The sequence below is a fragment of the Mus caroli genome, chromosome 13 (assembly GCF_900094665.2).
Source record: "Mus caroli chromosome 13, CAROLI_EIJ_v1.1, whole genome shotgun sequence".
Lineage (NCBI taxonomy): Eukaryota > Metazoa > Chordata > Mammalia > Rodentia > Muridae > Mus > Mus caroli.
The window spans coordinates 20,906,057-20,918,550 of NC_034582.1; the positions used below are offsets into that span (position 1 = coordinate 20,906,057).

Genomic DNA, 12,494 nt, shown 5'->3' on the forward strand with positions numbered 1-12,494 from the left:
AGAGAGAGAGAGAGAGAGAGAGAGAGAGAGAGAGAGAGAGAGAGAGAGAAGGTGCCAGATGTGAAGCCTCTATCTGCATCCAGGGGTGCACATCTCTCCCACACACATACACAAACACAGAGGGAGAGGGAGACAGAGATGGGGAGCAGGGGAGAAAGCAGGGTTGGAGAAACACCATGCCTGGAGAAAGTGAGTTCTTTTCAGTAGACAATGCTAAATACATGGCTTTAATCTTAAACTATGTGCTGCTATTCCATGCCCCTGACCATCAGGAATAGTGCACGTGTGAGTGTGTGTGTGCGTGCATGTGTGTGTGTTGTGTTATTTATCATTTGCTAAAAGAAGTCAACAGATTGGAAGCAACAAAACAAGTATTCCCCAAAATGTTGAAAACACATGTGGATATAGGTTGATAATGTCTGTTTGCAGTTTCAAGTGTTACTCTGGGCAAGTAAAGTAACTTCTCTGTAAACCCTGGTAAAGATTTCTGCAGCCGGGCAGTGGTGGAACACACCTTTTATCCCAGCACTTGGGAGGCAGAGGCAGGTGGATTTCTGAGTTCAAGGCCAGCCTGGTCTACAGAGTGAGTTCCAGGACAGCCAGGACTGCACAGAAAAACCTTGTCTCAGAAAAAAAATTTTTTTTCTGCAAAAAAGAGAGAATTCACCATTCCTTTTCCATACCACATTTTCTATGCTGTTCAATAAATATAGAACAAAGGTTTTAGTTGGGACAGGCCACAGGGACAGACACACACAACAGACAGACAACAGATAAGCTACAGATCACAAATCACAGAAATGGAAGACACAGGGAGAGGGGTGTAGAATTCCTGCTTGGCTTGCTTCTGGTCTAACGATCCCAAGAGGAAGTTAAGGTGACATTAACACATTTACCCATTGAGACACCTCCCAGCCCTCAGACCATCCTACTTAGTGTTCCCTAAACCACCTCTCTGAGTGGTTTACCCTTTGAAAATGAGGTAATATTATTAACCCCCTAGGTGGTCGACAACAAGGTCTGCATTCTTTCTGTGACACAGTCCTGCTGGTGAGTGATCTTTTCCCAAAGAGGAGTTACACTGCCCTTGCTGGGATTCCACTCTCTTACCCAGTGGGTTTTCTGTAGAGTCCTTCCAAGTTTAACAGCACCTCCAAACCTTCTAATGAGGCACTAACCGTCTGTGAAGGCTTGCTGTTGTCATGAATTTTACAGTGTTCAAATCTCAGGATGTACTGACCTCACTGAATACAGACCACAGTCTGGGTTTTGCTAGCGACTGCAGAAGCTCCACTCCTGTCCTGCTGTCTGTCTGTCTTCTCCAGACAGTGACTGTACTGAAAAATAGAAAAGAAAAAAAAAACTCTGCTTGTAAATCATACAATAATTAAATGGAAACTAAATGTCTAAATTGCAGTTGGAATGGGAAATTAAATTATGCAAAAATGTTATAGATTTGGACAAGTTTTCATACTGTTAATAAATCTATGCATAATTCATTTTCTTGTAGGCTGTGACAAAATTGCATAAATAACTTCATTTGTAAGATGGGGATTTTTTTTTTCTGTTCTTAATTGGGTGATGGCTAAAACGATTTAAATGCTTTTGGGTGACTGAATATATAAATGTTTAAAATGAGCTGTTATAATAGGCTTCCAGGCATATTTGTTTATTTAATATTACTACATTATTTTCAGATAGTAGCCCAGTATAGATGTTGCATAAAGATTGCACCAGTATGGTTGAGTTGCTTATTTATTTATTTATTTACTCACTGTATTCTTGCAGCACTGGAGATTGAGTGCGGAGTCTCATACACGCTCGGCAAGTGCTGGTTCTATCAGAGTCACAGCCCTATCCCTGATTTGACTTTATATCTTTACATACATCCATATCTATATCCCCTGATTTTAGAGAAAACACAAGACCCTTCCCATCAGGCAATATGATGGATAGGGTGCTAGACAGCCACATAGTTCTAGGGATCCCCCCTCCCCCCATGTTAGGATTGCAAGTACAACCTCTATGCTGGGCTTTTCCTGCGTGTGTGGGCCAACACTGTGAACGAGCCATCTATCTCCCCAGCCCAGGAATGGCTTCATTTTTTGTTTGTCTCCGTGTGCCGTGGGGATGGAATCTTGGCCTCACCACGTGCTAGGTAAGCACTGTGCCTCTGAGCTCCATGCCCAGCCCTAGGGGAAAGAGTTTTGTGCTACGCCTGGCACCTGTGAAGAAGGGATTGACAATTGTGGGTGATTATTTTTAGTCTTTCTCCTCTGCCAGACCTTCCGCCTGCCTCTAGGAAGGTGTGTTTGTGGTTAGTGTGATGCTAAGACCAACAGTTGGAAACTAATTCAGGCCCCTGTCTGTCCCTGGGCTCGATAGTTAGCCACATGAATGTACCGGGAACAGCTCCGAGAGTTCACGAGCTAATTGTGATGGTCTAATCTTTTGTCATTTAGGGAAATTATCGGCAATCTAAGTCAACCATCGGCTCCAGTGATAACTCATCTCCTCAGCCTCTGAAAAGGAAAGGGAAGAAAGACTCAAACTCAGAAAAACCCACGAAAGTGAAACAGAGTGTGAAGTCAAAGACTTCCCACCAAGCAATCCCAGACAATGGTGAGTTGCGGTCAATGGTCTAACGGTCATGTCCATGTCATGTTGTTATCTTTTTAAGGATGTGGACCCGTTTTAATTCTTATTTTAAATTTGTAATTTTTACCTATGTGCAGGTGTAGGTGTGTGTTGAGGGGCGGGTTATGTGTGTGTGAGTGCAGGTACCTGTGGATGCTTGAACTGTGTGAGAACTCTGGGAATTGAATTCAAGTCCTCTGGAAAACTAGTAAGTGGGCTTTAACTTCCGAGCCATCTCCCCAGCCTCTCGACTTTCCTTCTTATCGTGCAGTGTTCACTTCTCCAGGCTCACAGAGGGCGTTCCTTTTGTCTTGTCATACGTGATGCTCTTCAATGGAGGTTTCCATTGGGCGAGAAGCAGCTGTGTCTCACACTGGGCTCCTACTTTAAGGCAGTCTTAACAGAACAAAGGGGAGCATTGCCATCCAGTGCACTGCTGAGAGCGCTTGCTTGGTGCCTTTATACTTTGCTTAAGCACTGCTGACACTGGCTCTGTGGGTTGAGGGTCTACCCTTGCCTGCACTCAAGATTGCTTGTATTCACACCTCACATTCCCCGAGAAGATGTTCTGATATCTAAATGAATATTGAGCACACATAGACTTTATAAAAACAAGCTATTAGATAAATTTAAAAGTTTTTTGAGCAAGCCATGGTGGTGCATGACTGTAATCTCAACACTTGGGAGATGGAGGCCAGTCTATGCCACATAGCAAATTCCAGTCCCTTTGGTTCTCAACACACACACACACACACACACACACACACACGAATACAAAACCCAAAGCAAAACATTTGCACTGGTCTGAGATGACATTAGTGTGAGGCAAAGGCGTCCTGAGGTCAGGACAAGCATGATGAAATGGTGAACTTTCACACTAGGCGTTTGTGAAGAGCGCTGTATTTGGTTTTATTTCAAGTGTATTCTCAATAGGATGGCTCATAAAAGTGGAGAGAGATACTTGCCTCAGACCACAGCTGGATGGAAACAGAAATAGAGTGACGGCTTTGCCTCCCCTACCCACGGTCCATCCACACAAGACATATGTGGGATGCTCTGGGTGAAGACAGATGGAAGAAGGTCACCAATAGAGCCCAGTCGATGTATGGACACTCCATGTGACATGAAGAATCATGTGGGATTCACAGATGCAGGGCAGCGCTTTAGAGGATGCCACCCAGATGCCTAAAGAGTTAGATAAAGACAAGTTATCTAAGGTCGAAAGAGAAATCAAAATGATCTGACAGCCTGGTCAGGAGGCCTAGACTGAGGCTGGGGCCGTAGGATCTTAAGTTCAAGGCTAGGCTGGAGAGTTTAGTGAGTCCCTGTTTCAAAATATAAGAAAGGGCTGAGGATAGAGCTCAGTAGTAGAATACTTGTCCTATCTGCGTGAATCCCTAGGTTCAATCTCCAGGGCTGCATCAGGCAAAAGCATGGGATAAATGCACAGCTCCCTGGAGAAGAAGGGTCTCCAATCTCCGGGTTCTCACTGTGGAGATTAGCCAGCAGTCAGGCTTGCTGGGCTCCATCCTCCTGCTGTTAGCTAAGAGGTCCACTTCCTCCCTCACTCCCGCTGTCTCATGGTCTTCCTCCTAACTGTGAGCTCATGCTGTAATTTTTCCTCACTACTTTGCATGTCCATAGCCTGTAGTATTCCTTTCAGAGATCAGTCATCAGGGAGGTCAGGATGAAATGTAGGTGGCAGGTACTACTGGGTGCCTATTGTATAGCAAGAAAGACAGAAAATTAACTGAGCTGGGAAAACAGGCCATTTTTAAAAGCTAAAAACAACAGAGCCTTTATTTTGCTAACATGTATTACATTTTTAAAGCCCCTGAGACTGTGTATGGACTGTGGCTTACTAGTGCTTTGCTGAGCCAAGATTTTACTCTTGTTTAGGTTGACTGGGAACTCACTATGCAGTCCAGGTTGGTCTCAAACTCATGGTAATCCTCCTGCCTTAGTCTTCTGAGTGCTGGCATGAACTCTTGTATCTAGTTTTTTTTTGAAAAAATTCTCAATGCTAGCCTAGGTCTAATAGAATCAAGGTATTTAATACATATTGGCCAAAGAAATGGTGGAAATTAAAAGTGACTGAGTCTCTGTAATACTTTAAACCCCACTAAGAAACTGGACCCATTTAAAGCTTGTAATAAATGATTTAGTTAAAGAGAGAAGACACTATTTACTCTTTGTCTGTGGGGCTCTTATCAGTGTATGGAAGTCCCAGTTCTAACCTGCAGTGTGACTAAGTCTTTGGGCTTCCTAGTGGTCCCCGTGGAAGCTGGGGAACACGAGATTGGATTAATATTTCTTTCATTAGGAAGCAGACTGAGTTGGCAAGTTGAACTATCAGAATCTTGTCCTTTGTGGAAATTTACAAGGAGTCTTTAATAATATTTCTGTCTTTTGGCATGAAAATAGCAACTGTCTTTAATACTGAATCAAGTAGTTTTTAAGATATGATCACCAAAGGTGGCTCCCTTCATTGACCCATGCCTGGCCTTGGGAGAATGTGAAGTTGCTTCAGAAAGCACCCCATTCTAAGTGGTTATTTTCCAAGCTAGCTTTGTAATATAAGGGCCACAGGTTCTTAAAGGGCTCTAGCTCATTGTTCTCTGCAAATCTGTGAGCCCTTTTCAAGTGAAGGTCTTAGGGGCCGATTTTCCTCTTTGACACAAGGGCAATGTTGCTGATTTAGAAGACCTGTTGGAAGCTGAGATGAAACACTTACATATAGTTTTCTACAATTGGAAGAGGCATATGACATCCACCCCCATAAACCTTGGCTTCCAAAACCATTTATTTTCCATGACAAATGAAAGAAAAGGCACAGACCTGTAGCTGGAGCTGCCAGTTGCTAAATGTAAGTGTATCAGTTCATATATGTATGACTGAGATGCAAGCAACTTCTCCTCAGAGACGCCCGCAGTATCCTCTGCTATAAGAAGTTTCCAGATTATAAAGTCATGCATGTCTCCCTAACTCAGCCCTTGTATTCATTTATAATCAAAGCTGCCTTTTCCTTGAATGCCGTCCATTTTAGTAATTGGAACCAAGTGTGTGCTTCTCAATGCTCAGGTCTCTAGAGGGCTCAAGCAAGAGGAATAGAGATCACAAGCAGCAAGTTGTAGGATGCAGGGGATCAGGATAATGAGTAAAAATGTACAAGAGCTGCTTTTAGAGATGAAATCCTTATTGTCTTTCCTACTAAAACATGTATATAATGTGAGGAGAGCTATTTGGTATTTCAAAGCCTTAAATTTTAGGGTTATGGTGAACATTTAAGATTATTTTCTAGTATATGTTAAAACTATATACAAATATTCAATCATGACTTCTTTAACTGTATACTGTTACCATTATAATATTTTAAAAACTAGTTATGATTTTAGTCACACATGTCTTGCTTTTGTAAAAATTCTGATGTTTATGAATGATATTCAGCGGGCAAGGAAGTGCTCTTTGAACCAGCGATGCTGCGTTTTGACTGTAGATGGCAACCTGGCTCTAACTTTCCTTTCCTTTTTCCTTGACTCTGTTTCTCTCTGTAACAGTAAAGCTTAATAATTCAGGCAGAGCAGTGACATATTTCTTCAGGGAAACAAATCCCATTTTCTTTTGTAGCCGAGATGCAAAGTAAGATTGGTGAGTGATTGATGAAGGGGGGTTTGTGAAGTGTTTTCAGTGCTGCTGTGAGATCAGCCTCCGCCGCACAGCTGGCTGTCCCTGTCCTTGTGCTGCCTGGAGAGACGTTTTAGAGGTGTTAACTAACTATACTCATCACTGTGAGGGAAAACATAATGATGATTGTTTTCGAGCAGCATTTTGGATGCCTGGTTATATTCATTGCTATTATTAATACTGGATAACTGAAAAAACATAGTAATTTAGTTAGAAATACCAGAAAAGACTGCAAAGAAAGGAACCTATACTGTTATGATGTACATTAGCCCGATAACAAAATGTACTTTTAAAAGCGAAGTATTAGTGTGAAACGAAAGGCAAAGGTTACCTCTTCTGGAGGACTGTGGTTCTCCAGGGCACATGTGCATGTTTGAATGTGTGTGTGCACACATGGGGACCAGTGTTGTGCCTCTTCTAGCTGTATTATTATGCTTTGTTCCATGATAGTTTCGTTCCTGGAATTGGCTAATTGTGTATTTAGACTCCCGACAAGGGTAGCCGCAGCATTGGTAGCATGACTGCCCTTGAACAGCTCGCTCTTGAGCTTCCGCATACCTACAGTCTGTGCACCGTTTGCCTGTGTCACCACAAGCAGGAAGAGCTGCAGCAATCCATTCTCAAAAACCCCATCACATGAGCCAGGGCCCGAGTGTCAATCATGATCCAGCTTACGCACTTGCACGTCCTCTGTCACAAGAAACTCTGGATAAACCCTGAAGTGCATTTAGAAGACACACTTTCCAGCCTGTGAAAGGGCATTGTGTAACCAGAAGGTGCACACAGGAGGGCTCCGAGGTGATCTGGGCCTGCCTCATAACTGAAGTAATACGATTTGCTGGTAGCTCTTGCTACCCTACTCATTGGACAAATGGGAGATACATGTTTTCTGTTCCTTCAATGATCGATGCCACTTATCAATGGGCCAAAGTGTATTTCATTAAATACCAGCTTCTTAAAAGACTGGGTATTTGCTTATTACACTGCTCAGAGGGTCAACATATTGCACAATAATTTTCTACTATAGTCAGAGGCTGCTAGCTTCTTGCATATCTAATTGTATGATTCAACATATCTTAACGAAATGAGTTTTGGAGTATGTACATTGTTATTTACTTTAGTGGTGAAATACCAGTGAATATAAGTAAGAAATATAACACGTCATTCTGTTTTCATTCTGAAAATAGAATCCAAGACTTTGCATGTGGTCAGCCTGTGCTCTAACACTGAGCCACACCTCAGCCTTCAATATTTTTTTCAGGAAAGTGTTCACTTCATATCTTGCTGTTTTACTAATGTGTGTTATAGCTGATGTTGGACTGAAACTTCTAGGAAATTCTGTTAGTGGTCCAGAGTTGGGATACTATACTAATTATTTATCCCTCCCTCCCTCCCTCCCTCCCTCTCTCCCTCTCTTCCTTTCTTTCTCCCTTCCTCCTTCCTTTAGACTCTCTCTCTCCTCCCTCCCTCCCTTCCTGTTTATATTTACCTACATGTGTACATGTATATACAATGCATGTGTGCCTGGTACTAGTGCAGGCCAGAAAAGGGCACTGGATCTTCTGGAACTAGAGTTAGGGGCAGTCATGAGCCACTTTTTGTGCTAGGTACTGAACATGGTCCCATTAGGAGCAGCTAGTGCTCTTAACTGCTAAGCCACTTGGGCTTATTTTGCATACACAATTTTAGAGCACAGGGATGTGGGGCATGTTATAGGAACAGAACTGACAGAGAGAGAGGGAGGGAGGGAGAGAGAGAAAGAGAGAAAGAGAGAGAGAGTGTGTGGGTGTGCATGTATGATTTATTAGAATGCATTTTAGTCTGTAATCCTGCTTGTCTAACAGTGGCTGTCTAACAGTACAAAGTCCAAGAATGGAAGTGTCCAGTCCGTGAGTCCGGATGTCTCAGAGGGCCTCAGTGTATTCTAGATATCATCAAGGGAATGAACTAAGAGAATGAAGCCAAGCAGGCCAAAAGCAAGAACTTCCTTCTATGTTCTTTATACAGGCTGCCACAGGAAGGTGTGGCCCAGGTTTAAAGTGGATTTTCTTACCACAGAATATTCAGATTTAGGGGGTGGGTCTTTTCAACTCAAACAATTCAATCAAGAAAAATATGTCACAGGTGTACCCAGCCACTTGGGTTCCAGTTAATTCCAGCTGTAGTCCAGTTGACAAGCAAGAGCAGCCATCACAGGCAGCTGGCAACAGTGAGTCTGCTGTCAGCAAGCAGGAAGCTGCTGTGTAGCTCACTTCCTCCTCCTTACTCAGTCTGGACCACACCACAGAATGATGCTGCCTACTGAGTCCTCTCAGCACAAGTGATGCCTCTTTGGAAACTCCATCAAAGGCACCCAGACATGTGTTTTCCATGTGATTACAAAGCCAGGCAAGTTAATGCTGAGGATTAAGCATCACAACTTCCCTCAACCACAAAGGAGAAGAATGGGAGGTGTTGAATTGCATAGGAATTCTCTTTCTTTCTTTTTATTTATTCTTTTCTCCTGACTACAATCTCCCTTCCCTGCACTCCTCCCAGACCCTACCTGTCCTCTCCCCCAGGTCCACTGCTCCTGTTTCCTACAGAAAAGACTTAGTTGATTCTGGGCTTTTCAATGATATTAACTGGAAAAAAAATCACATAACAAAAAATGTAACAAATCTAGGCACAAACCCTCATATCCAAGCTGGATGAGACAACTCAGTAGAAAAAAAAAGAATTCCAAGAGCAGGCAAAGGATCAGATGTTAGAACTCCCACATAACACCCGAAGCTAAACAACCACAGCATGTATGCAGAGGACCTAGCACAGACCCATGCAGGCTCCGTGATTGCTGCTTCGGTCTCTGTGAACCCCTGTGAACTCTGCTTAGCTGATTCTGTGGGCGATGTTCTCCTGGTGTCCTTGACCCCTCCGGCTCCAACAATCCTTTCCCTCTCTCCCACGGGGTCCCCTGAGCTCTGCATGATGTTCGAGTGTGGTTCTCTGTATCTGCTTCCAGCAGCTGCCAGAGGAAGTCTCTCTGATGATAACTGGGCTAGGCACCAATCTACACGAGGATTTTCAAACCTTTGCAAAGTAGATTTCAAGAATTCCTTTTAAGTAGGTATTTTGGGACTCAGATGATATTATGTATATATGTATTTTATAAACCTCAATGTGATGTATTGTTCAGCTCAGTCATTGTGTTGAACAGGTGGCAGGTGAGATACCCACAAGTGCAAGGGTGTTTTCAGTAGAAAATGAAGCAGAAATACCGTTCCAGAAAAGCCAAGAACTCATTCTATCCTACTGTGTATAGATAAAGAACATCTTGATCCAAAGGCAGCAAGAAGGAGAATCTTTCCTATAGGCAGCCAGGAGGGGGCTCTCTTCTGCTTTGGGCAAAGCCTTAGCATGGGAGCCTCAAAGTTCACCCTCACCTTTACACACTTCCTCTAACAAGGCTACACGCCCTCCAAGAAGGCCACACCTCCTAATAGCGCCGCTTCCCATGGGACAAGCCTATTCAAACCATCACATGCTATGGTGCTTAACCTAGGCAGCAGGTCAGTGCTGGATACTGATCTGATGTTTTACAAGCTGAGTTTTCAAGTTCTAACAGTCCCCTAGCCCAGCAAATGGCCTGGGAACAGGAAGGAAGGAGAAAGCAGTTTATCCAGAGTCCAAGGCAGTGCAGTAGCCAACAGTTCTTGAAATGCCTGGGCTGAGACGCAGCAGGCTTGGAGGTGGACATTCCTATGTGAATACCTGCAGCCGGTTTCTGGGAGGAATGAGAGATGCGGTGGCCAGTCTTCCTTCAGGGCTGTGTGTTGATGTCTCACATTCTGGAGAGGCCTCATCTTCCTGGCTCTTCACTCCAGTATCTCCTTTTCCAGTTGTGTGTGGGGAGGAGTCATTGCAGCCCTTTTTCTTCCTTAATCCGATGTCACAGTGGCTCTCCTCTGATCTTACACAGACCAGCCAGGGACAGAGTCCATCTTCAGCATTCAGGGAACGCTGGAATAGATGCTACCTCTGAGGCTGACCTCTAGTTCATGCATCTATGTATCACATGACCACACTTAGTTACTTTTTATTTTTTTATGCATAGAGTATCATTATGTAGCCCATGCTAACCTAGACCTTTTGTATAACCTGGGCTGGCCTCTAACTTGTGGTAATCCTCTTGTCCCAGCCTTCTAAGTGCTGTTATGACAGGCATGAGCTGCCACCCCAGCTGTCCTTACTCATCCATTATGCAGTTTTGTGAACACCCTAGATCTCCCACACATTGGGTGCAAGCTCTCCTCATGTCTTTAGGTGTAGGAGTCCTATCCATTTCTAGATGCTGCTTTACTTGTAAGCATCCCTGATGCCCACTGGGTACCACATGCTGAACTACCCCCCCCCCAGGCAGTTGCATTTTCTTTCCTTGGTACCAATTGCTCTGAATTTATTGCTTTACTTCAATGGTGAAAAATTTGACTTTATGCAGAAGTTTTCCTTGGTGAAGAAGAACCAATTTCTCTTTTTCATTTCAGTGGCCAAATTCCTTCTGCAACCTATAAATGCCAGCATATGTTTTGCCATGCAAATATTGATTTTTTTTCCTTGTTGATATGAAGTCTTTTCTTGGGCCTTGGTGTCTATCCTGTCTGTATAAAAAGGAGCAGCCTCCTGAGAACAGCGAAGCTCTCCCTGCCCGGCGTACATTCACAACGGTGTTGGGGAGACTCCACAGTGCTGGTTGCTACTATAAGACAGGGCAGAGATGTTTCTCCCCACATACAACATGCTGGCTTTTCTGGGACTGTGGCCTACTTTACATCTCACTCTATTTTTGTTCTTCTCCGCTGCCCTAGTTGTTTTCAGCCTAAGATAGAACCTTTATTGGAGATCAGCATGCTGTGTGCTACCACAGAGGGGAGAAAGATAAAGATAAAATATCTATAAAGACCTTCTGAGCATCCTAAATTTAGAGGTTTTTCCACTTCTTTCTATTCTATACATTTGGATGGTAATTCAAAATTGGTCCGATTTCATTCCCTTTAAAGGCTGCCACATCCCACTGTAGGATGGGTGCCCTCACTTTACAAGTTCACAGCTCACTAAAGGCTGCCATGTTCAACTATGGGACAGGGGCCCTCACATTAGAAGACCACAGCTCGCTGTAGCGGGGTCCTCACAGGCACCACTTTGCTTCACAGCAAGGAAGCACACAGAGAAGTCATTTTCCAAAGGGGATTGGTGCCACAGGACAGAAAGAATATGCTTCCACATTTATCCCAAGGACAGGTCCTGAGGCTGCAGCCCCTCAGACTGGTGACTGACATCCCTCTAGCCTACTGCACAGAGTAGATGGACAGGTCCTAAGAGGAAGCTCTTAACCAGGTCATTTCCTAATGTGGAGCTTGGGGTGCAGACATTCAAAGACTTTTGATAGATGTTTGTAACAATAACAGTTTGATGCTCAGAAGTATAAACTTGGGAAATGGGTTATTCAAGTTTAAGCCACATTTTCTAGTAAAAGATTATGAAGTCTTTGCAGGCATGCATGCATGTGTATGTGTGTATGTATACTATGCATGTGTGTGGTATGTGTGCACTGTATGTGTATGTTCGTGTGCGAGTGTGTGTGTGTGTCTACATCCTGCTGCACATGCATGCAGAGACAAAAGGAGGACATTGGGTGTTTTGCTCTTTCACACTTTGCCTTATTCCCTGAGACAGAGTCTCTCAGTAAACTTGTAACAAGGATGTTGGCCAACAATACTCAGCAATCCTTAGTTGGCGCCTCAGAGTGCTGGGGTTGCAGGCATGCCCACGGCCACATCTGGCTTTTTATGTGGCTTTTGAGGATAAGAACTAAGATCCTCATGCTTGCACAGCAAAGGAGCAAAGCACTCCTCTCTACTAAGCTCCTCCTGCGCTCTCTCTCAGAGCGTTAGTCGCATAAATACTCCATGCTTGCTTCCCCCTCTTCTTTTTGTCCCTCTTTCCTCCTTCCCTGTCTCCCCATTCCCCTTTCCCCTTCTCTCTTTCTTGCCTTTTTTCTCTTTCCCTTTCTCCCTCTTCCCACCCCTCTCTCCCTTTTCCTTTTTTTTTTTTTTTTTTTTTTTTTTTGGAGATAGGCTTTTACTATGCAGTGCAGGCTGACCTTAAACTCACCATCCTCCTGCCTCAGCCTCCTC

The 12,494-nt window shown here is 43.8% G+C and overlaps 1 protein-coding gene across 2 annotated transcripts in view; it reads left to right on the plus strand.

The window, feature by feature from the left end:
• The window catches only part of Dcdc2 (doublecortin domain containing 2), a 154,488-nt gene that overhangs the window by 62,503 nt on the left and 79,491 nt on the right, over positions 1–12,494 (plus strand). For both annotated transcript variants that reach the window (XM_029468605.1, XM_021180583.2), the window contains exon 7: positions 2,463–2,622. In XM_029468605.1, coding sequence (XP_029324465.1) covers positions 2,463–2,622 — 160 coding nt within the window. The remainder of the gene's footprint in view (positions 1–2,462; positions 2,623–12,494) is intronic.